Source organism: Grammomys surdaster, unplaced genomic scaffold (genome assembly GCF_004785775.1).
Source record: "Grammomys surdaster isolate TR1022 unplaced genomic scaffold, NIH_TR_1.0 167, whole genome shotgun sequence".
NCBI lineage: Eukaryota > Metazoa > Chordata > Mammalia > Rodentia > Muridae > Grammomys > Grammomys surdaster.
The window spans coordinates 6312562-6339172 of record NW_021604615.1 but is presented as its reverse complement, the minus strand read 5'-3'; the positions used below and the strand labels follow the sequence as shown (position 1 = coordinate 6339172).

Here is a 26611-nt window from a genome sequence, read left to right as displayed (position 1 = left end):
GCTCGCCGCGCTCGGATGCGGGTGGGACGCGGCAGCAGCTCGCCTGTCCTTTGTGTTCGAGTGGCGGCAGACTCGCAGGCCTTCGCCGGCACATCCCTCTTGCCGATCAATCGCGTGCTTCCCAGCGACCCATCATGTCGGCGGGCGCGGGTGTGGAGGCAGGCTTCTCCAGCGAGGAACTGCTGTCGCTCCGCTTCCCGCTGCACCGCGCCTGCCGCGACGGGGACCTGATCGCGCTCTGTTCGCTGCTGCCGCACACGCCGCGCGCTCACCTGGCGGCTGAGGACTCCTTCTACGGCTGGACGCCCGTGCACTGGGCCGCGCACTTCGGCAAGGTGGGCGCGGGCACTTTAAGGCGCCATTTTCCGCGTGCTGTTCTGTTAGGGTCAGAGCGCACCCCACCGTGCCTGGAGAGCGCGGCAACAGCGCGGTCAGCTGCAGCAGCGCACCCCCCCCCCGAGGGTTCTAGGGCGCATGTGCGGCAACGCGCGGTCTGCGACCCAGGGGGTGGGGGCGCGGAAGCCGCTCCGGCGCCGCGGGCGCCTCGAGGGGTTCAAGGGCGCATGTGCGGCGGCGGGCGACTCAGGACCTCGGGGGGCGCAGGGAGTGCTGGGAGGCGGGGCGGAAATGGGGTCTGTCTCGCCAGCTCCCCGAAGGCTCCAGGGCGCATGTGCACACTTGTGGCTGTTCCGAGCGGGGCGGGCAGACTGCAGTTAGGCGGTTTGCGCGGAGGCCGCCCGGGCTTTGGGGAATCGTGTAGAAGGTTACTGCTTGTGGCGAGGAGGGAACCGGGAGCCTCGCGTTCCTGTCTAATGGAAACTGGGTGCAAGGCACCCATAAGACACGAAGGGATGGGCGCTGCCCTCGCAGGCGGGGGTGTCAAGTCTGCACCTTTCGTGGCCGGTGGCGAGGTCACGGCCAGGCCTACCAGCCCCGTCTCTCAACCGGGGCCGTCCTGTGTAAGCTGCGCTAATTGGCCCTATCATCCTCGTGCTGAAAGGTAGCATGCGCCGGGCAGTGGTGGCTCACGCCTTTAATCCCAGCGCTTGGGAGGCAAACGCAGGTGGATTTCTGAGTTTGAGGCCAGCCTGGTCTGCAGAGTGAGTTCCAGGACAGCCAGGGCTACACAGAGAAACCCTATCTCGAAAAACCAAAAAAGAAAAAAGAAAGAAAGAAAGAGAAAAGAAAAAAAGGTAACATGGAGTTGGGTGCAGGGAGTCACTGGGAATCCACCTTCTCGTGGTCGCCATAGTTATCTGCAGACAGAAGTACTTCTGCGCCATAAAGCGGCAAACATCACGATGTACTGTTTACCAGAATTTGATCTAAAGCTAAAGGAGCTTTTCACTTCTACGGAGATCGAGTTGTAGACTTGACTTTGGAGACCAGTATTGTAGCTGAGGCGAGGACGTTGTGGTTTTGAGCTTTCCTATCAAAAACCTGGATGGTCTTAAGATGGAACCATCTTGGAAACCCGTTCCAACTATTAGGGAACGCTCTTAGAGCCAAAAAGGCCGAACCTCTCCCCAGCCGGGCCATGTGTTACTGCTCTCCCCTCCTGTAGGTTTGCAGCATGTTTTCCTTAGGATGTACCTACCAGTGGTGCTCAGGTTACCCAGTCATTTATTTATGAGACTTATTTCCGGAAGACTGGCCGTTGTGAAGGCTAATTTTACAAGATGCCCCATTAAAAGTACCCTCCACAATTCCAAATCCAGTTTCTTAGATTGAACATGGCATAGCTAACAGGTTCAATCCTGGGAACTTTCCAAGTTAAAGGTTAACTAACTGCTTTTCACTTAACACCTGTTCATCGTACTGCCACTTTGTACTTGTATTTTTTCCCTTGGGAAATCTCACCAGCTGTTACTTTTCTAACACTTTTAAAATCTGTTCACTGCCGACTGTGCAAGTTTTGTAGCCTGCCAATCAGTACAAACTCACAGAAGTGTTTATTGAAGTGGCCTGTCCTTTGTAAGGTGTATATTGCTTGGAGAGACAGATAGGAGGTTCGGGTGCTGTTTGTTCTCAGGAATTGCTTGCAACCAAGCACAGCTTCTTCACTGCCTTGTGGTCAGTTGAGAAACAGTCCAAAATTGGAGAACAAGTAAGTACCAAAAAAATTCCTGGCCACAGTGTAGGCACGCGTTGAATGTGGTGGACTCATAACCAGCCACCAGCACACCAGGACCTGGCTGTATCTTGTCTGTGCTTGCCAGTCTTTGTGTTAGTCACCTACTGGGTGAGCTCAGCTGTGTGACTCTTTTATTATAGGTATTTGTTTACTTTGCATACTTTCTTTCTGTTCAGTTTTTAAAGGCTGAGAACATGATAGAGAATGAGCTTTGGGCTGTTCAGTGTGGTGGGGCTGTGCACTGTACAATGTTTACAGCCTGCCAATCACTTTCCGTGAATGTGAAAGCCTTGCTAGAAGGGGTGTGTGTGTGTGTGTGTGTGTGTGTGTGTGTGTTTTAAGCACACTCCACTCAGCCTAAGTATTTTTAAAGTTTTGCTTAGTGATTTGAGAAAAATTAACTTATTGTCAGAAGAAAGTAATGGTAACAAAAATAGCACTGGTGACTGTTCGAGACTTTAGGTTGTGTACGGTCAGTTGGTATACTGACGTGTCCTGTCTGTCCTCCCACTGTGTTTGAAGCTGGAGTGCTTAATCCAGTTGGTAAGAGCAGGAGCCTCGCTGAACGTCTCAACCACCCGCTATGCCCAGACCCCGGCCCACATTGCTGCTTTTGGAGGACATCCTCAGTGTCTGGTCTGGCTGATTCAAGCTGGGGCCAACATTAACAAACCGGTAAGAAGGCCTTTGTTTGTTTTTCCAGTCACAGTTATTCACATGATACTGCTTTAAATTGGGCCCTTAATTAGAGTTGAATGTCTTTACCTGAGGTGAACTGGAATCTGTTCCTTCAGTTACTTGTGACTAATAAGCCCTTTCCTCTGGAGGCATGCATTCAGTTTATAGTGTGCTTTTACCTGTTATGTGGCTCACTCAGATCTGATTTGATGATTTGCCCAAGGTCACAGCTGATAATAGAAGGCTGTTGGCCCACAGCCCAGATTTCCTGGCTCCAAGCTCACTGCTGCCTTAACGTCACAGATACTGTAGAAACACATCCAGACCTGCAAAAGGATGGTTTGTATCAGCTTCGGGCTGGGTTTACCCTTCACAGACAAGTTGGGTGTGGTGACTAGGTGTAGAAATGTCATTTTAAGTGTTATTTCCTTAGGAAGACAGAGTGACTTGAGAAATTTGTATATAAGTATACAGACTAGAGGTTATGTGAGCCAGACATTTTTTATGGTGTGTTTTTAGACTCTCTTACCCAAGTGTACTCCAAATCTATGTTTGTTATTAGTCTATAGTAGAGAAGCGTCCAGTATATGGTCTGAAATGGAACAGACCACACTTCCTGCCCAGCTCAAAGGGTGGATTGCCTGCCCGCTGGCAGCACTAGTGGCTATGATGTGTACCTTTTTTCTTTTCTAGTCCTGTACTTTTTAAATGTACTTTTCTTTCTTAAAAACAAAACAAAACAAAAATTAATGTTTGTCTATGTGTACATGCCTTCTGAAACCAGAGGTATTAGTTTCTCCTGGAGATGGTGGTTGTACGCCCCCTGATACCGGCGCTGGAAGTGGAATTTTTGCCCTCAGGGTGAAGGGTTCGTGCCCTTAACCGATGAGCCATCTTTCCAGCCCCTTAAGTATTTTCTAATTGTCATCATCATCTTGTGTGCAAAGGATCTCCATTTCCTCCCTCCTCCTTGGCTTTAGCAGGTGTGGTCCTTTGTCCGTGGTTAAAACAAAGACAGTAAGAAAGGGACACAGGGTGTATCATGCAGTTTCCTTCTCCTTGAGACTTACAGTGGGGCACGTCTTTGTCCCTGAGACTTGAGTAGGGATAGCTTTAGATCCTTGCATACTCCCCTTCCTTCCTTGACATGAATCTCTGCTTTTGCACCCTCCCCTTGCAGGGCAGGGCATGTCTGTCCACCGGCCTGACATCTACACTAGTGCCTCCTGGTCTCAGCAGAACAGTGCCGTGGGTTTGAGTCTGGGTCCTCTGCTCCTCACTCGGCAGTCTAGCTTTGGACAGGTTATTTATTAGACTGTATTTCCAGCTCTCCCAATGAGACATGGATAATCTGTGAATGAGAATAACTCGTATTTGCTGTTAATGTGGAGTTTGGGTTATATGTTAACTTAATTAAGTAGTTAACAAAATGTAATTTAGAAAGGTATAAAGAAATTGGTACTTTTTTATTTTTTTGAGGCTTTTTTCAAAGGTAGATGTTCCTTTCAGCTAGCATCTTATGGTAGTTCATTGTTTTTAACAGATGTCCAGAGTACAGACTTGCAGGTGTGTCCCTGTGTCCCCCCTACTCTTGAGATGCCTTCAGATAGCATCCCATGATCTGTTTCCCAGAGCAAGTCTTCCTAGCCTTGCTTGTAAGTTTTCAATTTCAGGTTCTTACTTGGACCTAGAACGTCTTGGGTCCCCATTTTCTGGCTTTGGAGGTCACTGCAGACTTGGCAGTGACTTGCACAATTGGTCTGTTGTGGGTTAGACAGCTTGTTTCTCACTTTGTGTCCACTCACATGTCTTCTGTTAGCCCTTGGCACATCAGCTGCCAACAGTTTGATGGTGAAGTTTGTGTCTACTTTCTTGACCATCTGTCAGGTGAGTTGAGACGACAGAAACTGCTGTTGGGAGGGGACTCAGTGCTGCAAGTTTTCAACAGGGAAGTGGAGCTAGTCTTCATGCTGCTGTAGTTTTAGTGCCATTACTGACAGCCTTGCTGAAGACTTGCAGATCATCTCTGATTGGTTGTAACTAGGTTTTATTGGACAGGAACAGCCCAAGGCACAGGGATTTACCAGACATTTAAAAAAAGAAATAGAAGCTAAGGATAGGTGGGCTGGGAGCGTAGAGCGTGTACAGCGTGGGTGGCAGGTAGAGCGTGTACAGCGAGTGTGAGTGGCAGATAAAGCATGGGTAGAGCATGTGTGAGGGCCTACGTTCAGCCCCAGCACCAGGCAGGGTGCTAGATTCTCCAATCTCAACCCTGATGGGGTGGGATCTTCTGTAGTAGTGAAGAGAAGTTATCTGGCCTTGCCTCCTGAGCCATTGCAGTGGGGCACTGGTTGGTCAAGAGATTAGCTCATGTTTTGGGATTGTAAATTTTAAAGTATCAGTTGTCCTCCCTACAGCTGGCCAGTGGGGGTGAGGTGGCAGGCTCTGGTTGTTTGTATAAGGCGTCATAAGTCATTGCAACAGACTGTCTAGTTAGGTGCTGTCTGCTGGAAAATGTGAAATCTTGTAGGTTTTGGTCTTTTTAGTTTTGCCTTTTTGTCTCTACAGATTGGGAATCTGTTCATTTGTTTGTTTTATAAACTAAGATACTATGTGTACTCTGGGATTTCTGGTGCCTCTTCCCATTTTCTTTCCTGCCTCCCAGAGTATATGGTGGTTCTAGACTCTTACTGCACACCACTGGATGTTAGAAATGTAATGGAAACTGGAATACCATTCAGGGAGTTTCTGTGTTCTCTTGATTGAAAACTGCTTCTGAGCTGGGCGGTGGTGGCGCACACCTTTGATCCCAGCGCTTGGGAGGCAGAGGCAGGCGGATTTCTGAGTTTGAGGCCAGCCTGGTCTATAGAGTGAGTTCCAGGACAGCCAGGGCTACACAGAGAAACCCTGTCTCGAAAAACCAAAAAAAAAAACCACCTGCTTCTGCATATACTTTCTTGAGGTGTATAGATCACAAAGCAAGGGCTAGTTAGTCCTGCCTCTTGTCTAACCACTGTTACTATCTTCCATCTTTTTGAGAAATTGTTTCTTGTGTTCCAAAATTAACTAAGATTTTTTTTTCTTTTGAACTATTTTGTAAAATCTCATTTAAATCTGTTGTTAGCTTTCTGCAGAGTGTGTGTGTGTCTGGTATTTGAATATGCTAACATGGGTATTTGCAGGTGGGTGCATGTATGTGGGGGCCAATGTTGGGTGTTTTCCACAATTACGCTCGACCTCACTTTTTTTTTTTTTTTTTTTAATTTTTGAGTACACTGTAGCTGTTTCCAGACACACCAGAAGAGGGCATCAGATACCTTTACAGATGGTTGTGAGCCATCATGTGGTTGCTGGGAATTGAACTCAGGACCTTTGGAAAAGCAATCCATGCTCTTAACCACTGAGCCACCTCTTCAGCCCTCGACCTCACTCTTTTAGATTGTTTCTCACTGAAGCTGGGGCTCTTCAGTTGACTAGGTACTTTCTGTATAGAAAGATCTTCCCAGCCGATTTGTGTAGTTTTTATTTCTTCCACTTTTCTTTTAAAAGGTAGTTTGGTCAGATGTGGTGGCACACACCTTTAATCCCAGTGTTAGGTGGAGGCTGGTGGATGGATCTGTGTGAGTTCAAGGCTTCCCTGGTCTATGTAGCAAGTTACAAGACATGGAGAGATAGACAGTAGAGATCCCCCATCTCCTGTAACGGGGAGAAATGAAGGCAGCTTGGTTTTGTTTTTGTTTTTAATATCTGAGTCACTAGGTAGCTCCCGGACAGTCACGTGGCTTTCTGCTTGCTTGCTTCCTTTTTTCCTTCCTTCCCTTCTTTCTTAAGCAGCTTTTTTCCTGACTATGCCCTTGTATCATTTCTAAGTCCATTTGGAGCCATTTGGAACCTTTGTTTAAATAAGTGGACACCTTTCCCTGTCCTGAGCTGTCAGCAGTCCACCCTGGTTCTGTTTTCTTGTGTAATGATGTGCACTGGGAAGGACCTTGGGCATTTGCTAAATTTATGAATGACTTTCCCAGGGACACCACTGTGCACTTGCCCCACCCTTCCCTGACTGGTTTTTTTGTTTGTTTGTTTGTTTGTCTGTTTTTGTTTTTGTTTTGTTTTGTTTTTAAATCACGGCCAACTGCTGTTCCCAGGAACCTTGAAAGGGGCGGGGGGGGGGGGTGGGGGTGGGGGGGAGTTGGGGAGGTCCATTCAAGTACAAGCAGCACTGTCCCCTCAGGTTTCCTAGACAGACAGTGGTTGGATGTGAGTCTCTGCCTTCTCTTGCTCGATTCCATCTTCTGATTGCACTTACTGCTTTGGTTCTTACAACCCAGAAGCATCACACTAGAATGATTTTCTCATTAAAACAGTATAAATAAGTTCATCTTCTGTTTTTAAATGACTATTGCACTCCGCAGTGGCTTCTCCGAGTGCTCACTTCCTGCTGGAGGTCTGCCTGTGCTGCGAAGACTGCCCTGCCTCACTGAGGCTTTTCCTTCTCTTTACTCCGTCCTGGCTGGCTCATCTTTTCTAACATGGTTCCACTTGAACACAGAGAGCTGGAGACTTGCTCAGGTTTTCTGGCATCAACACCATAGACGCTATAGAAGGATAGATGCGAAGTTGACCTTAAGTTGCTTGTGCCCTCTCTCTTATCCTGACTGTTTTAATGTCAATTGTTTTTACTAGTCATAAGCTAGTTATTTTGAGTTTCTATACAACACATGTGTGCCAAGCTTCAGGATAAAATGATTAGTAAATCAGCATTACTGGCACTCACACACCGTCACTACTGGACATTTCCCAGGTCTTCCTTCATCAGTATCTTGTAGGCAAGTGTTGTGGGCAGTATGCCCTGCTGCCTGGCTTCCAGCTTCCTTTGTTGCTGGTGTACTATGTTCTAGCCCACTGGAGATTTTGCTCACACTGCGTTATTTCAAGGATAGAGCAAGGCTGTGTGGATTCCTTGCTTCTTACTGGGAACGTGTGGTAGCCTAAACATATGCATTCTGTTTTTCAGGACTGTGAGGGGGAAACTCCCATTCACAAGGCAGCCCGCTCAGGGAGCCTGGAGTGCATCAGTGCCCTGGTAGGGAATGGGGCTCACACCGAGTAAGTGTCTTCAATTATCCCCCCACTTAGAAATGTTGTCAAGATGTTGTATCCAGAAGGAGAATTGAGAGCAGGGAAAGTATTGAGTCTTTATTTCTAAGATGAGCAGTGGAGTTGGGCCTGTTTGGTCAGATGTTGGTGAGGACGTTGTGTTAGAGTGACCACTAGCAGACACAGGCTCCATTCCCCCATAGCTCAGAGTGAGACATCACAGTGGAGTGAGAAGAACAGTCTGTCCATTAGATGTCACTGACTGTGCCACTAAGTAGTCATGTCACTGTGGCAAGTCTTCACACTTGGTTTGCCGGGCTCTAATTTCAGACGTGGGGACGGGTTGGATTAGAGGCAACTGAGTGTTTTTGCAGGTCCCGCCGGCTTACATACAGCCTTGACCATTTCTAAGTCTGGTTTTCCTTGACAATGAGAGGCTTCATATAAGTCTCCATTAAAACCTAATGATTGACAGCTTCTAGTCACCTGGAGCTGCACACATAGAGACTTGGAGCCTTTGATGCCGAGGGCTGAGTTTAGATGTCCTTTAGTGACTTTCCATGAGCTGAAATCCTTCTCTTAGAACAGTGCTAATGTGTGCCCGTGTTAGTTCAGAAGTGTGGTCCTGTGCAGATCGTTAGCTAGCCATAGCACTTTACGTTTATCAGGTAGTATATTCATTTGTTTAACTTGTTTTACATTGTAAAAATTTTCTTCTGCAGTTCACAGCATTAACAAATGGATGCAGGTTTCACCCCTAAAATGTTGAGTGTAAGCTGTAGAAAGCTATAATAACCAAAATAACTGATAATACCAGCTTTTAAATCTTTACTGTAACTTAATGAGTAATTCATAAAAAAAATACTTAATTAGAAACCACTTTATTCTAACAGAAAATGTGAAAATTAAGACTTTGGATGAAATAAGACCCACAAAACTTAGTTTAACCCTTTGGTTTCCATTTTATTATTCTGACTTCATATTGCGGTAAATTCTAAACATAGGTCCTGAGTAGCAAAACCATGTATGTTAGATCATGTGTCTATCCAGAGCTCAGCTTAGTCACTGTCTTAGCTTCTGTTTCCTTCTTTATTGCCAAGGTTTGCCATTAGCTCGGGCTTGGGCGTTTAATGTTGTAACTATGGCCTGTGTTGCCCAAGCATGCTGGCACATGGCAGTAATCCGTCCATCAGGAGGCTGAGACAGGAGCGGACCTTTGAGGCATACTTGTTAACATCTGAGACCCTTGTAACTTACAGTTAGCTGGGATGCAAGGTAACAAAAATCAACCTCATGATGTGAATATGTATTATATAATTTGAGTCTCAATTGCTTTAAAGTTGTAGAATCAGTTTTATTCTCTGTATTTATATTTAAAGAGTTAAACCTTTAATGACAAGCTTTAATTATAAATACAGTCATATAACAATTGATTAAATTATGGAAATAATGGACAATTACAGTTGGGTTTTCTTTTTTTAAATAGTTTACTTTTTCCTAAATTATATTTTAATTGGTCCTGAACATTTAATTACAAAGATGTTTTAATTTTAATGGGTAGCTTAATCCTTTGAGCCATTAAATATCTGTCACTATGTCCTTTTTTTTTTCTTTTAAGTAGGTATCTTAAATGAGTATCTTATTTACAATTCTGTCCTTGGTTACAGGACCCTCAAATGTCTCTTTTCTACCAGGTATGGCTGAGCATGGCCTCGAGTGCCAGTCTGTCCCCCATCTCAGTACAGGAGCCACCCCCTCGAGACCCTGCATTATGGTGACTGTCCTGGACTGAGCTCTCAAATTTTTTGGGGGAAGGAAATTGAGTTTGAACTACCTAGGCAAAAGCAATTCTTAAAAGTAGACGTCTTTGGCCTGGATGTAGAATACAAGTAGTCATTATTTATTGTTATTGTTTGTGTGTGTGGTTATTCAGTTTATAATCTAGAGAAAATGTTGCATTTCCCAGTAAGCTAAATTGAAAACTGCTTCTTGGTGTATATTCTGCACAGTTTTATAATTTACCCTGTTTAGTCTGTCTTCATAGGCAGTTTGACTCCTCCCAGATAGCAGTGCCTAGGTCTTCGGTCCCTGTAATGCTACTTACATGGCCGGATAGAGTCTCAGCACATGATAGGTCTTTTTTTCCCCAAAGACCAAAGGTTTACATTAGTTTACATATTTAAAATCAGTTAATATATTTTCCATTTCAGAATGGGTCATAATTGTTAATTCATTTTATAATCTATAATATTTAGGAAATTAAAAACTTTCCTTCTGTGAATAGGTTAAAAGCTGCCTCATACTGCTATTTTTAAATTAATGACTTTGCTTTTAATTCCTACTCTGCTTTTTATATATCTGCTACATTAAAGTGGCCAAAGACTAAAGTTGTGCTTTTTTTGGTCATCAGGTAGATGAGGGTAACTGTCTGTGGCTAGAATGGTTTGTTATGTGACTGACTTGTTAATGTAGGCTGCAACTGTAAGATAACACATTTCAGCAGCTGTGCATCGTATTAAATTTTCTAGCACCACACGTGAGTATGTTGACAGACTTTTGTTTTCTTCTCTTAATTTAAGTCTTGAGTTTTGGTGCCAAGTTATCTTTCCACATGAGCTCTCCCTCAGGCTTCTGTGGTGGTTGTGTCAGTGCTTGTCACTGTCACCCGAAGTCCAGGTACACAGGGTCAGATCTCAGTAATGTGGGCACACATGATGTCTGTGTACTCAAAGGAACTCAGCTGTTTCAGCATGGTGAATTGTGGTGGTTCCTGACTTCTTTACCTGTGCTGCCTGCTGACTCTGCTCTGAGAGTCTGAGGAGAAGGGCATGCACCCACACAGGGGAGCCGCTGGTTTCCTCTGCTAAGAGAGGAACAATAGAAGGTTGACTCTTAGTGGGACTTTGCAAAAAGACAAAAATTTGCTATTCATGATTAAAGTCTTTTAGCATTTTAGATAACTTTACTTTCTTGAGGAAAAGAATTCTCCTAAGTTCACCTGATAATAAAATAGTATTTTTTTTCCTCTGGGTAGAGTCAAGGTCTGCACACATGCTTTTTTGTCTGATTCAGTCTCATGATGTGGAAGGCAGAGCCGATACCAATCTTCCCCTCTTTAGAACATGACTTCATTAGAAGTTGTGTGTTTTATGGTAGATGTAGTGGGCAACCTTTGAAATATATATTGTTAACCCAAGAGCGAGTGGCCTTTGCCCACTGTTGATTAGACAGCTGAAGAAGCAGCAATGGGCAGGGATACCAGGGTCTGTAGTTCATTGTGAGGAGGTTCCTTCACCTGCTGTGCAGATGAGCTCAGTTGTCGCTGACTGACAGAAGTGGCAGTAGACCACAGTTGCAGGCTACTGTGAAGCTGTTAGGCTTTTATACTTACAAAGCAAGTGTATTTGCTTCACCTGAGAGGCAGGACTGTCACATGTCATGAACACATTTATTTAATGTGTTATGTCAGAAGCTCACTTAAACTTTTTCAGGACAAAACCAAGATTTACTGTGCTAGCCATTCACTTCTGATGCTAAAGGTTAATTTATCTTGATGATTCTGTCCTTTAGAACAGCGATCCTATTGGATGTCTCAGCATTTTGACTGAATTGTCTGATGCTCTAGCACTCTGAGTTCTCTCTACCCTCCCAGCTGCCCCTTCTCCAATTGTCCCTACCACAGAGTCTCTGCTCTTCCTGCTGCCTTTTCCTCCATCCAGGAACTGCAGGATGGAGGCAACTGTGTGGGTCTGCCTACAGGCAGAAGCAGTTAGTGTATGACAGGACCCCCAGAGGTGACAGGCATATCTTAAATTACTTTATTAATAACTTAAATAAGTCGATTTCACTTTCTGTAGCTGTTGCTTTTATATTAAATTAGTGCTTTAAAAACAAACCAGCTTCCAAATACCAAATTTTCTCTGTTAAATCATACTGGAACATGCTAAGTATCTTAACGTATGCAAACATAATTGTGATTTATTTGCAATGCTAAGCATCCTCAGTAATGTTGAACTTGAAATGAAAACTTGGCACCAAATTTATTCAGGTAGAAACTTGTTAAAAATAGTTTCTTCCTATTGTTACCTGAAGAGTGCATTGATGAAAGTCTTCATGATAATGTGTTTGGACACCAAAGGGTTAAAAATGCACTTGTATTTCTTTTACTGCAATAACAGATGTTTGCTAATGTTTTATCTGTACAAATGGACATTTAGTAAATGTTTTTATTTTTACCTTTTTTTAATGATTCCGTTTATTTGCTTATTCCCATCTAGGAATAGTTACTAATGTATTTGCGATACAGCATACAAATTTTAAAGTAACCAGAATCGTGAGTTGATGGTTTTTAGTCCATACTTTTAAACTTTTGTTGAAATTTTGATATAAATTGGCTTCATGCTAAAGTTACTAGAGGTAACTCTTAAAGTCAGCACGAAAGCAGTCAAGGTGGCCGCACACAGTGGCTTAGCACTGTGGCTGCTCCTGCACCTCATGTGTGTGTATGTATTTTTAATCCAGTGTTGCCTGCAAATGTGATCCCTTATGATTGACGTTTCCTGTGTATGAACCGTGCCCGTTTTAAGTCACGCAGAAGATTCTGAATCTGTAAAAACTACACATGTCAATGTCTTACAGCTACGTAATTCGAATTGACTTGGTTTTTTCAAGTAATCCTAGAGAGGGGGAGCATTCACATAGAAACTGCTGAAACTGCCACAGGTGCTTCTCCGAAACCTTACGGTTGTGGCATTGAATGTTCAGTATGGCTTCCCTTCTGCACACAAGCAGACTGTTGAGGTATTTGTTGCGGTGATTGGTTTTAATGCTAATCTAGGAATTCAGATATAGATTCTTTAGATTTGCATGCTTTGCTTACCCTAATTTATGATAGCTACCTTTTTATTTGTAAACTAACAGTAGCTAAATTCAGATCAGAACTTTAACAGAAATATTATTTATATAAAAATTGTGGTTATTTTTTATTGTCACATGGCATTAGCACAAAGAAAGTATTACAATGGTGATGTGATACCTTGAGTTCTAAAAACTAGATATTTCCTGATCTGTGATTATTACTTAAACACTCATTGGAACGGCTTCTCTATTCTGATGTTGTGACACTGTAAGTGGAAAATCAAAGGGGTAGCTGGTCTTTGTGACAATCATTTCTAAAGTTCCTTGGGAATAATTTTTGTGTAAGTTAAATTTATCACTCCATTTAAAATATTCTTACAGAAAATTGTGTTTGATGACACTTTGGCAAAATACTTAATTTGTAGCTCACATGTGCTAGTTTCCTGACTCTGAAAGATTAGCAGGAGGGTTCAGTGGCATAGAGCTTGCCTAGTGTGCTCCAGTAGATCAAACCTAAGATCTCAGTGCTGCTGAGGATAGCCTGTCCAGGGAACTTCCTCCTGGGGCACACAGAGCTAGGACTGGCAGGCAGGAGCAGCATTGTTTGCCACAAACTGAGCTAGCTCAGCAGCATGGAAGTCTGATCCTGCCGACGTATGTCTATTGATACTTCATTAGAGTCTGTGTCTATATGTCCTAGTTAGTCATGAAACACTCGGTAAATGTTGGTGAATCCCAGGCTGAAGGGGTGGACTGTTAGCAAGCACTTGGCCCAAAGTAACGTAGACATGGAGGTCATGAGCACGTTGTCTGAGTCACTCGTGTGCCCGCCCACGGGACTTTAGACACTAGGACGGGAAAGGCGAAAGTGCCTTCTTAAACTGGGAGCACTGCAAGGAGGTCAGAGGTCAGCTAACTTGGAGTCTTCAAGTGTTCTACCCAAGATCATGGTCTCACCTATTAAAATAGTTGAAGTTGAAATGTGAGCTAATAAAATAAGCATGTGCAAAACCAGAATTTTAAGACCCAAACTTCTTTCATTAAAAATTAGTATTTTGATGACTAAGGGTGTAACTCAAAAGGTAGAGTGCTTATTGTTTGTGTGGCCCAGGATTTGATCCCCAAGAGTGCCCCCCCCAAAAAAAAAGAAAAAAACATGTTTTGAGGGGACATACGTTCGTGCTTATTCTAATGTTGATATGGAAACCCGCATACTTGTCGGCGTATTGTAAATTATTACTAAGTTATTAAAAGTAGCTTGAGGCCTGAGCAGCTTTTGCTCTTTGCGTTCCCTGGATCGGATGCTCCCTGGTGATGAGCTCAGGCCAGCTGCCGTGTGCAGGTCTGTGAGTGGACAGGAGTGAGGGCCTCTTACCCAGGAAGAGAGTACAAATGGTGAGTGGGCATCAGCAAGAGAGGAAATGGTGGGACATCTGGACAGAAGACAAGTGGAAGGTGGTGACTGTGTACCAGCATCATCAAACAGGCCCTTCAGCTTGAGACAGTAAATAGTAACTCTGTTCTCTGATAATACCACAGGCTACTGCCACTTAAAATGAGCAAACTTGTTGCCTCTACAGGCACTGTGTAGCACAGATTCTAATGTACTCAGTACACTTTGTAGAATTTTTTTGTTTCCCATTCATATTTACTTCCGGTCCTTGAAAATTATGTGAGAGGCTCAGCTTGACCCCCGGCTCTGCTGGCTGCTGCACAGGACCGGGTGGCGCTCTTTCTTTTGTTTTTGTTTTTTTCTTTTTTTTAAGCTTCTTGAGTTTAAAAGTGAGGGCCTTGTAAACTTGTTGGCTCTGGTGTAGAGGAACTCTCCAGTGTTGACAGCAACATGGTAACCTGGGTGTGAGGGGAGAGTTGTTAGCCCACTAGAGTTTATATTGATTTCCTAGTGCATTTATTTTCCTTACTGTTGAATGTTGGCCTCTTGTTTCTGTATTCTTTGATTTTTATTTTATTTTTTTTATGAACAAGACCATATTCATCTTTAGAAAGTTTTGGGGGCTGGTGAGATGATCCAGTGAGTTCAGTCCCTAGAACCCATGTAGTGAAAGAAGACCATCTGTAACAAGTTGTCTTCTCCACACATAGGCCATAGTACACATGTATGTACACACACAGATGTAACAGTAAAAGTGAGCTTTATAGATTTTATCTGTAGTGTTGTTCTTGATCCTTTCAAATTCTGAGGGAAGTTTACATTTATCACATAGCAGTTTGCTTCTTGAAAAACTAGACATGTCTAGACTGTCTTACTCTGCTGTGATAAGCTCCACGTGCTTATAAGAACCGTAAGACGTGTGGCTGGGTGGGGCACTCAGGACATGTATGTCATGTTTTAATGACAAGTTAGTGGGCTTGGTTTTGGCCATGTGTTAACTCTTGTTTCCTTTTAATTTATATATCCGTAAAGAAGCTGGAATGACTACATCAGAATTCCATAGTAACGAAGTCTTCATATCAGCTTTAGTTTCTACTGGTCTTAATACATAATTGCTTTTTATTAAGAGAGTGCTACCGATTTCTGGGACCCCAAGTCTTGCCTCTTTGTATCTCATTGAGTTGGACTTGAGGGCTGGGGTGATAACTCGGTCAATATAATGCTTATTATTATGCAAGCGTCAAGACCCAAGTTTGGATGCCCCGTGTTGGGACGACAGGGAGGCCATGCAGCTCTCTGGCCAGCCACATTAGTTAGTTCCAGGTTCAGAGGGAGACCCTGTCTGCAAACACAAGATGGAGAGAGATTGAAGTAGACAGTCAGCCTCCAACACACGCACACCAGTGCACACCCACGTGCACCACACCCACAAACTGGACTTGAGTATGTCTTTCAGGTACATATTTCCTCTCCGTCCCACACCCCCCTCTTTTTAAGTAGATCTGTTTAGTGAGTATCTAAAACTTTGTGATGCTGAAGCCCCATGCGTGTGAGTGCTGACTGGGAAACTGACGGCGGCAAGGCTGTGTTGATCCCTGTGAACTGAGAACCGTTGTCTGTCCCTGAGTCTGTAGTTATTTTTAAGTTTGTTTGTTTGTTTGTTGCCTTAACAGTAACCCTAACAAGCGCAAGCATCAGGGTTTGGATTGCTCATCTCTCTGATACAAAGCGAGGCCTTCATTTCATCACGTCTTGGTTGGGCGTGCAGAATAGCTGGCTGAATAGGTATGGAAGCCCTCCTCACCATTGTTCTATCCAGATCCAGTTGTGAGCCCGAAACTTACAGTGCTGCTTCCCTGCAGCTTTGCTCACAGAGCAACACCTCTGCTCACCTTCTGAGGGAGCTTTGACAGAGTGCCTTCCATTCCCTCAGTTTTCTCTGTTTCCTCTCATTTACAGATTAAATAGTCTCTTTCTTATTCAGCTCTTTGGCTTAAACTCTCCCAGAATGTTGTCTTCCTGTCATCAGTGACTTACTCTTCTGTATTATCAGCGAGCGACACATAAGTTCCTTGTGGAGAGTAGGCCTCAGCCTTGGGAATGAGCTTCTGTGGCAGCACTGCAGGGTTTTCAGAGAAATGTCCACTCGGGCACTATAGGATGCCAACGTGGTACAAGGCTGCAAACTTTCCTGTGGAGGGCCAAGTCTATTGAAGTGTAATTCACCTTGTCTCCGTTGGGGACAGTGGCAGCTCACTTTGTCAGGATACCTTCTGAACTTCCACTTAGAGTGTCACATATCAGCCAAAACTCTGGCTTGTTGCTAAGCTGTGACTTTGCATTCAGGGAGCCACTCGCTGTGAATGCCATGGGCAGTGTTGTCAGTACATGCTTGTTTGTATTCATTTACTCAGGCTAAAGGATGGGCTTTAGAGTTAGGTGTCTCAGGTGAAGTCTGAAGTCAGAATAAATTTAGATTCTTCAGACTAACATAAGACATGGCTTTGAGAAGTCAAACAGGAAGATGCCTTTTAAGTTTAGTATATTGATTTTTTTTAACTGTCTTTCAAATCAAATGTATGCAGGAGAAGTTAGTTACAGACCAGGCTGATTAACTGCTCCCTTAATAAAGATTTGCTATAGATCTGTTATGGCCTTCAGATAGTTTAGTCAGCTTGGCAGGAGCAGACACCCGGGTCAAGTGCTGTGGGATGTAATTCATTGTTTTTGTGTTGTGCAGCCTGAGAAATGCCAGTGGCCTGACAGCAGCAGACATTGCACAAACCCAAGGTTTCCAAGAGTGCACCCAGTTTCTCTTGAGCCTCCAGAGCCATCAAATGAGCCGTTTCTGTCATAATGGCACCTTGAGTGGAGGTCATGAGAGCACACTTCCCAATCACAGTAGCCTGGGAACAAATCGAAAGAGATGCTTGGAAGACTCAGAATCTTTGGGAGTGAAGAAACCTCGAACCAGAGGTGAGACCTTTTGGTCGTGGGAAAAGGCAAGGGTCCTACCCTTTTTCGTGGCTAAAGGCAACTTTGAGAGGTACAAAATACCAAGTAAGTACCTGGAGATTCCTGTGTGGGGACATTGAAGCACTACCCTGGGTCACACTGTAAGACGGACTGCTTGTCAGAAAGGGAGATGTAGAGACACTCCTTGACGAGTCTGCCCCAGCCCAGCCCCAACACAACTGGCTTTCCAAAGAACCCTTAAGTTTCCAGAGTTCATATATAATTCTAGAACTCCAAGCCAGAATGGAACAAGTCTAATATGAAAGTTTGATCTGTTTATTTATATACACCCAAATTTTCTATATGCTTATAAAGGTTATTTTTAGCCAAGTGAAAACAATGGCCTCCTTTGTGTCTGTGTGTAGGTATGTGCATGTAAATGCAGGTACTTGAAGAGGTCACAAGAGGGCGTCAGATTCCCCTAGAGTGGATGAGGTAGTGCTGCTTCCCTTCCAAATCCAAGCAGAATAAACATGGGTCACGGAGACATTTGCAGGCCACTTCCTCAGATGTAGCTTAAATGGCTTCTTCAGCAATGACACAGTACAAGTACATACACCCGAGGCATGAGGGTGAGACTGTGCACATATGGAATCCAAACATGGTATCCTTAGGATTGGGAGAGATCAATTTAATTCTGTGGTTTAAAAACTAGAAGGTAGTTGTGGTAACTGCAGCCCGCTGAGCAGGTGCTCATAGGTGGGCGTGAAGAGAACCTGTGCAAAGTCACAGAAGTCAGCCAAGATCCATCGTCCCAGACACTCAGAGATGAGAGGCTAAGCGGTCGCATGTGGAAGTCTTTCACTTCCTGCTTCAGTTGGGCATCAGCTGGCGGGCCAAGCCTTCCTAGGTGGTGGGCTCCTCTGCCCCGTGCTGGTATAGCTCCATCCATGTCTTGCTGCACCCCCAGGCCTGTTTGAGATCAATCTTTGATGGTTTGTTTTTCTTGGCTGGTGTATCAGCTTCATCCCGTGGTAAGGAAACTGCCCTAGGTGTCGGGCATCAAGAATGAAAAGCTTGTCCCTGTTCTCCTGGGGCTTGGTGGCTGCGAGCAGAGAAAAACACCCTTCGAATTTGTTGGGTATTTTTATTTTGTAGAAAGAGTTTTGCTCTGTGGTCTGGCTGCCCCCAGACTCATGATCCTCCTGTCTTAGCCTTCTGAGTGCTGAGAGTATAGATGACACCCCACATCTGTGTTTCTAGTCAGTAGGTGCAGAGTTACCTAGTTTTCAGAGAACTTGCACAAAAACAAGAACCTGTAGCTGCCACTTTATATGAGGCCCGTTGAGATGCTGAGTAAGGGTCTGGCCCCTAGCCGCTGTGCTTGGGTTTGATTAGGTAGAGACAGTAGGATGGAGACGAAAGCCTGGCCTCGCCGTCCTCAGGTCCTGATGGGACGCATCACGCTGAGGGGCGCTGTGGCCTGGTCAGCTGGGGAATCGGCCCCTCCAGTTCCCGACAGCGGGGACATCGGGGATCGTTGGTGTTGTCCTTGACTTTACAGAGGAGAGCCAGTTTTGTGCTGACCTCCCCGCTAAGCTGGGTCTAAAGTTTAAAGCTGTGAGGACAGCTTGTCTTCTCTAGTTCCAGATGTCCTGCTGGAAACTGCTTTGGGTCTCAGACTGCTGCAGACTGTTGTTGACCCCATGTTCGTCCACCCGTGCTGCTCACTCAGTCAGGTTCTCGTTGTGTCTCTGGCACTTTAGATTTCATGAGTATCTTTGGGGAGGAAAGAGGGATGGCATCAAGAATTGGGAAAGACCCTTGTGCCTCTAAACAGAGGACGGGTTAAAGCTATGAAGTTCATTCTTCTGTTAAGAAAACTACGTTGAATGCCGAGTGCTTTATTTGTATTCTTTGACCCAGAGATAATTATAGGTGTTTATTAAAGAAATGTTGACAAAGATGAGCTTCTGCCTGCTGGAGATGTGCAAGCTGGGAACAGCCGAGCTGCCTGAGGTGTCTGTGACCACAGTAGACAGAAGGCTCAGGCTGGGCGGTGTAATACACGCCTTTAATCCCAGCACTCTGGAGGCAGAGGCAGGCAAATCTTTTTGAGTTCAAGCCCAGCTTGGTCTAGAGTGAGTTCCAGGACAGCCAGGGCTGCTATACAGAGAACCCTGTCTTAAAAAAAAAAAAAGATTTTTTTGAAGTAGTTAACATAGAAAATAATGGGCTCCAGTGTGGTATTTTCATACATGTAAAATGTGTTTGTGTCTAATACCCCTTGCTGCCCCTTCCTACTAGATGTTTCCTCTCCCCAAGTAGTCCTCTGTGTGTCTGTATATAAATCTAAATTCTACATGTAAGAGAAGCAGTATTTGTTTTGCTGTGTCTGGCTTATTTTATTTACCATGATATATAGTTCATAAAATTTCCTGCACATGACATTTCAGTCTCTTCTTTCTTTTTTCTTTTTTTCTTTTGATTCATTGATTGCTACAGGCTACTCTGTAGCCATGGCTAACCTGGAACTTGTGGCTCACCTCACCCTCAGATCCACCTGCTTCTGTTTCTTGACTGCACAGACCACACCTGGACTCTAAATTTCACTCTATGCTTGAAAAATCAGACTGGAGTATGTGCCAGTGAAGCAATGTGCAGTAGCAATTCTTGGAACCACTTTTATTTTCAAAGGAAAAAACCCATTCTTACTAAAATTAGAGGCCATTTGTTAGAGAAAGGAGCCGGTCCTAGCTGAGAGAGGGTGGTTAGGTTTGGCACAGGTGAGAGGACGGAGTGATGTTATCTGTGCACTGGCACGCTCAGGCACAACCGGGTGGCAGTTTAAGCATGGGGGATAATGTGGCAGGCAGCTCCTCCTTTCTCCCATGTCAGACTGTCTGTCTGTGTGTCTGTGTGTCTGTGTGCGTGTGCCTTCAGTTTGCTGTTAGGGAGCTCAGAGCAGACATGGCTGACATGGAGGAGGAGCCTGTGGACAAGCTGAAAGTAACCCTTTCCATACATTTTCTAGTGAAATTAGTAGATGTATCTTAAATGTCAGGATTGCTTTGACTGCTTCATATTAAGAATTGTATTCAGTAAATTTCATTAAACTCACTTGTGAGGTGGGGTCGTCAGGGAAGCTTAGAATTATCTGCAGGTTAGGCAACTCTTTGTGTTCCCCAAAAGAACCATCTGAGAATTATAACTCCTGCCATCAGGAAAATGAGCAAAAATCTGGAATTTGTGACTTTGAGCTGAAATTGCATGCTTAAACATTTTTTATTGTAAAAAGTAATTTCACACTATAAAGGTTTATTAGTGATCTTTGCTTCTTTAAATTACTTGACAGTTGCCGGGCGGTGGTGGCGCACGCCTTTAATCCCAGCACTTGGGAGGCAGAGGCAGGCGGATTTCTGAGTTCGAGGCCAGTCTGGTCTACAGAGTGAGTTCCAGGACAGCCAGGGCTACACAGAGAAACCCTGTCTCAAAAAAAAAATTATTTGACAGTTGTAAAGCTTGTAGTGTAGATAAAAGCAGATGCGAAGTATGTCTTTGATATCTTTGTGGACACAGAAATCTAAAATCTTTCTTCCTGTGCAGTTCCAAGCCTGGATCACACCATGCCTCTAGCAAATGGTGAAGCGGAAGACGATGCCGACAGAATGCATGTGGACAGAGAGTTTGCGGCTGTATCAGGTGGGACTGGACAGTTTCCTGTTAGCTGCAACAACACCCCAGTGCTGGAGGATCCCAAACAGCAGGAGAGCGGTCCTGTTGGCCCTAAGGAAATAGAGATATACACTGTCTCTGCAATGCAGACCCCTTGTCGTTGCAAGAATCAGTATGCTTACTATTTCTGAGTTCTTAAACTTGGCACTTTCTTGTCCAGTGTCTTGAAAGAACAGTTCTGTTATCACTTACATTTTTTGGCACTTGTACAGATGCAAGAATTAAGCACGTCTGGTAAATCCTATTGCTGTGAGAATTAGCACAGTCTCCCTGTTTGATTTGAAGCTGTTACAAGACGTGCCTTGCTTGTTTCTCATGAGGTCTACAGTTATGGTTTCCTGAGGTGGCCTTTGGGTGGCTCCGCACGCGCTGTTGCTCACACTCTGAAATGTCCAACAGGCAGACAGCTCACTGTCATGCTGGGAACTTTGAGGGTGCTGGCCCTGGCTTGTGACCCACTCACAACAGGTTTGGTTGGGATACCTGCCCCATGCTCTTGGTTGCTTTGGTGTCTAGCATTCCCTTGAAGACTGTCAAAATACTGACCATTTTCTGCAGTGCTTTACATGTTACAATGTCCTGCATACTACAGTATAACCCTTACTTTACAGTTTCAAAGGAGCTGAGTTTTCCTAGACTTAGGATTTCTGAAATGCTTTGTTTATTTGGCATGTGCCTTTTTTCCATTCTTTAGGTGACAACAAAAACACCATGGCTAGTTCTTTTTTTTATATAAAAATGTTTCGTTACAGTGTCTTTATGTTCATGTCTTCCCAGGGGATGAAAGGTCACCTGTGTGTTTCCAAACCCACAGGGTATTCTCAAGCCCCAGACTTGCTCTGCTCAGTTGTGGGTGGTGCTATCTTTGGGCAAATAATTCAATAAACTGGGTGCTCACCCATGAACAGTTGCTCAAAGAGAGCGTACATTTGAAATACGGGGTTCTGTCAGCAGAGGCTGTTTAGCCTAACAGGAAAAGTGGCAGAAGCCAGAGCTTCTCTTTATGGGGACAGCATTGTTCCATCCCTGGTTAGGCAGGATCTCCTTGTCACTCAGGCAGTCACTCTCCTGTGTTGACAGCCAGGCCTGCGCTGAGGTCAGGAGTGGGCTTTTCTTTCAAGCCAGGTCATCCTGGGTGTCAGAAGGCCACGTGGGCCTCTGGTGGTTTCCATCACTGTCTGACTGAGGAAACACGTTGGGACTCCCTAGAGATTCATGCCAGTTCCTCGTGGGAAATAGCACCAATGTCCACAGACTTTCTGTGGAGACAGCTGCTACTGTCCTGAGATGTGCACAGAAATAAGGCACTTCTTAAAAGCTGTGAGGTGACTCTGTCACCTTTTAATGTCCCTCGCTTGAGCATCATCAGGCTGCCCAGGAGTGTGGCTTCTCCCTGAGCTCTTCATGGCTACCTGTACCCAGTGCTTTACGAAGTGGCTTCTGTCCACAGCTGAGTAAGTAGGTGTGGAGTGGTCTTGGATGACAGCTTGTCTGTCACTGCGAGTTTCCAGCTTCTGCCCTTGAGATGTCAGCACAGAGACCCAGACAAGGCTAGGCTACCATTCCTTTGATTTTGACGATACGTAGGGAAACTGATGTGCTTCAACTGTGCACTAAATGGATAAAATACAGTCTCCACAGACATTGATTGCTTTGAAATTCACCATGCTGTTTATGAGTTATCACTTAAAAAGGTAATTTATACTTTATTTTGGAGAAAATAATATATACTTATCCCGTTGAGAATTTTTTTTTTTAACGTTTTTGTTCCTAGTCCTTGAAATACTCATTTTCTAGTATTGGGTTATTTAAAGAGAAACGCTGGGGGTTGGGGATTTAGCTCAGTGGTAGAGCACTTGCCCAGCAAACGCAAGGCCCTGGGTTCAGTCCTCAGCTCTGGGGAGGGTGGGGGTGGTGACAAAATAACAAAAAGACAAAAAAAAAAAAAAAGGTAAAGAGAAACGCTGTAATTTTAGGTGAAAGCTGTCCCCTGAACGTGTTGCAGTTGCTAAGTTATGATTACTAGCGATTTTGAGGAGGTTTGGTTGGAAGGAGCTGGATATTTTGTTGCTTAGTAACCACAGTCCATGACAGGACACAGGCAAGCTGTAGGACACAGGAAGAAGTCAGTGTGCTGGACATGGATCTTCCTCCATGAGCTACTAGAACTGAGCTTGTGTGGAATTAGTGTCATGTCTCTCAGCAGCCCAGAGCATTGAGATAAAATTGACTATTACCAAGCAAGAGTGAGTTAGCAGTATTATGTGAATTCCCGACCGAGAGCATCAACACTGATGATTCTCTGTATTTCTAATCCTGGATGCCCACATGCTTTGTAATGGGATTTTTTCTGTACAGTGTTGTATCTTGTCAGTGGACTTTTAGATTTGAGCACTAAATTATTCACACTTTTTTCAGCATAGATGGTTTCTGAAAATAACTGGGTGTGAGACCTTGGCTCTCATGGTCACTATTGCTCTGGATTCAGTAGGAACCTCTCAGAACTGCTCTTGACTGAACACAAAGGAGAGCCGCTGGTGCAGGCAGTCCTGGCCGCGGCTCCATCTGTGCAGTGACAGTGCACCAAGCGGCACACGTGGGACTCTGTAGTTATGGGTGGCTGAGACAGAAGCCGTTCCCTCAGTAATCTGTGTAGATATGGGTGGCTGAGACAGAAGCCGTTCCTGTAGTAATCGTGTTCATGCTCCCTGCACTGGAAGCGTACCCAAGTAGCACACCAGTTGGGACTTCCTCAGCAGGTTTACTTCATTTGTCTTCCCTCCTTGCCTAGAAAAGTTGTGTATCTTAAGTGACGAGTATGCCCTTGGGTTCTGACGGACCCTCCCAGGAGTGACTTACATTGTCCTTTGAGGGTCTCCTTAGAGTAGATAAGTATCTACTGTACTGCTCTGTGTCTACTTCTGATGACAGCTTGCCTTTCAGAGCTTTTTCCAAAGCTACTGAAATACATAGGTTTATACTTCTAAATCTGCCTGTGTGGCCTTGAAAAGGAACCCGGTTTGTTCAGAAGAAAAAAGTAAGAACAGAGCACAAACCAAAGTCTTTTATAACTGTGGCAAGAGTTGAACGTGCTAGTTTCTCCTTCCCTGTTGGTGTGCATTTTGGTGACAGGTGTATTTCTTAACGCAGATATGAAAAACAGTAGCTCCGTGTTGAATACATTGACAAATGGAAGTGTCATCAATGGACATTTGGACTTCCCCTGCGCAGCCCAGCTCAATGGGACGGAGAGCAGGAGTGACCCGTGCTTAACAGGATCTAATGGAATTAGCAGTGGACAGCCATTTCCCAGTGCCCAGGGTGCTGTCTGTGCTAACGGGACTGAGGAGCCAGAAAAGACCATGGGTATTAACCCCGAGATGTGTGGGTCTCTCCATCTCAACGGGAGCCCAAGTAGCTGTGTGGCCAGCAGGCCATCCTGGGTGGGGGACATAGGGGAGAGCTTGCACTACGGACACTACCATGGGTTTGGGGACACTGCCGAGAGCATCCCTGAGCTGAGCAGTGTTCTGGAGCACTCGAGCTGTGTGCGGGTGGAACAGCGCTACGACAGTGCTGTCCTGGGCACTATGCAGCTGCACCACGGCTCCTGAGCCAGGGCTCCCTCGGGTCCTCTGCAGTAACAGCTTGAGGAAGTTGCACAGCCTGTGCTGTAGGTGCCTCAGCTTTCTGAGAGAGTCCTTGGAGTCGTTTGTGTAGTTCTCTGTGCGTGCTGCTGTTTCTCATGAGTGGCAGGCAAGCCTCCTGCAAGGTACACTTTGGAGGCTTCTCTTGTTTGACACCAGCCTTTTTTTCCCCTTTTCCTCTTTATTTCCTCGACATTGCCACCTTTGATCAGGACAGTTTAGACATAGTTTCAGATTGCTCACCTTTACCGTCCGCTGAGAACACACTCCTGAGAACACAGCTGCTCCCTGTGCCAGGGGCACCCTTACAGCAGTGGTATGCAGCGACCCCAGGAAGGGGGAACTGTCTGTTGTGTCTTCACTGAAACCGCTTCAGGTGTGCTCAGTGGTCGGGGTGAGATAGCCCCTTCCCTCCCTGTGTAGACTGCTGCTTGTGTCTCTGTAGGAACAGCCTCTGCCCAGGACGGATTCGGGTTGGTTGTTTTCACTCCACGTTTATACTTGATCTCTAGACTTTTTTTTACCACAGATAATGGTTTTCTTTGTATACAGTGGACGTTGCTGTTTGTAGGAACTGTTGGGTCAGAATATTTTACTATGGTGACCTATTTTTTTGTTACTGTTTTTTGAGGTTTTCTGCTTAAATATATATACCACTATATATCCAGTTAACTGAGAGAACTTTGGATTTCTCTTATTAAAGCTGCATTAAATTCATGGTTTTATAGAAATTAGCTTTTGTTTAGGCAACTAGTGGTTATACTGCAAATACCCAATGACTTCTGATTTTTGTAATAACTATCGGTGCAGATGGACTGTGAGATGACAAAGCCAGTGTTTTAAGAGTGTACTAGCATTTTGTTTTCAAGCTGTTCTTTACAAATTGAATAAAGAGGAGAAATCACTCCTGAGCTGTCTCTGGAGCCTGCTTTGTAGGTGGGGTTCGGGAGGTGTGTGGTGGGGAGGTGTGTGGTGGGAGGAGGTTTGGTGTTGGGTTGTGTTTTGTTTTCAGGGCTCGTCTTCATGCCTCATGTAGTGAGTTTGCTAACACACTCAGCCTCGTGTTCCTTGTTTTACTGAGACTCGCATGAAGAATGTAGCCACTCTCCAGTGTCCAAGAAGCTGCCTACATGGGTGACTTCAAGCTGAGGAATCGTTTCCTGTGAGCTATGTCCTGGAGTATCAGACACTTGATACAGATTCAGTCAGCAGGTTCATGTGTAACACAGAGTGTGCTAGAGACAGAAATGTGCGACCCATCTTGAGAATTGTTTGGCACAGTATGACTGGGGTGGAGATGCTATAGAGAATCTGTAGTGGGGCAGCATGCACGCTCTCTAAAGGTACTTTAGTGTCGGGGTTTAATTGTAGTCACCAGCATGTGGGGAGGAGTGACACGTCTTATGGCCTTAAAGCCACCTCCCTGTCCTAGGATGATCCCTGTGGTCCAAAACCAGCCCCAAAGGCCCCTGATTAAAATTTCCAGAAGCACCGCTGCTGTTGTAGCTGGGGTGCACCCGCCTCCTGTTTCATGATGTGTTCACGACCCCTATGGCTGACTCTGCCTTTCTGATAGTTCAAGGTGAATGGTAGCCAATTTTGCAAGCATGGCTCATGAAGATGGCGTTGAATAACAAGCCCCATCACAAAACAACAATACTGGTTCCTTTTGTCTCCAGAAGGAGGGGCATCCTGAAACTCAGAGGCTGGGAGAAAACCTGGAGCAACCACGGGCCTCTGGGAGTGGTTCTGGGGGGTTCTGAAGAGTAGGTTGGAGCCCCCTGGCCAGTGATACCTTGCTGAGCTGACCACATTCCCTAACCCAGGTGAGGGCAGCAGTGACCCAAGTTTTGTCTAGGCAGTTTGTTTACGTGTACGCATGTAGATATGTACACGTAAGTGGTTCCTGTGGAGACCGGAGTTGTCAGATGCATCCCCAGGAGCTAGAGTCACCCAACATGAGTGCTAGGAACAGAACTGAGATCCTCTGCAGGGGTTTGTATTCATTCTTAACTACTGACCTGTCTCTCAGGCCCCCAGCTTTAATATTTAATGAGGAATTGGTTTGAAGTATAAATATATCTCTGCCCTCAATAATAAGCTATGAAATGTGAC

At 45.0% G+C, this 26611-nt stretch overlaps 1 protein-coding gene across 3 annotated transcripts; it reads left to right on the top strand.

Annotated features, from left to right (window-relative positions):
• Ankrd10 (ankyrin repeat domain 10) lies at positions 1-25407 on the top strand. 3 transcript variants are annotated; one of them, XM_028766278.1, is made up of 6 exons: positions 1-335; positions 2657-2809; positions 7827-7918; positions 16900-17135; positions 20721-20816; positions 24000-25407. In XM_028766278.1, the coding sequence occupies exons 1-6, from the start codon at positions 135-137 to the stop codon at positions 24461-24463; spliced, it is 1242 nt and encodes a 413-aa protein (XP_028622111.1). In that variant the 5' UTR covers positions 1-134; the 3' UTR covers positions 24464-25407. The 3 variants fall into 3 exon arrangements, with proteins under 3 accessions (XP_028622111.1, XP_028622110.1, XP_028622112.1); XM_028766277.1 differs by having other exon boundaries at positions 5-335; positions 16900-17219; XM_028766279.1 differs by lacking the exons at positions 1-335; positions 2657-2809; positions 7827-7918 and adding an exon at positions 9463-12709.
• Positions 25408-26611: the final 1204 nt, after the last annotated feature.

Coding starts and splice junctions, on each gene's coding strand:
- Ankrd10 (XM_028766277.1), top strand. CDS start 135: ATGTCGGCGGGCGCGGGTGTGGAGGCAGGCTTCTCCAGCGAGGAACTG. Junction 2,810..7,826: donor GGGCCAACATTAACAAACCG/GTAAGAAGGCCT, acceptor TCTGTTTTTCAG/GACTGTGAGGGGGAAACTCC. Junction 17,220..20,720: donor TGAGAGGTACAAAATACCAA/GTAAGTACCTGG, acceptor CTTCCTGTGCAG/TTCCAAGCCTGGATCACACC.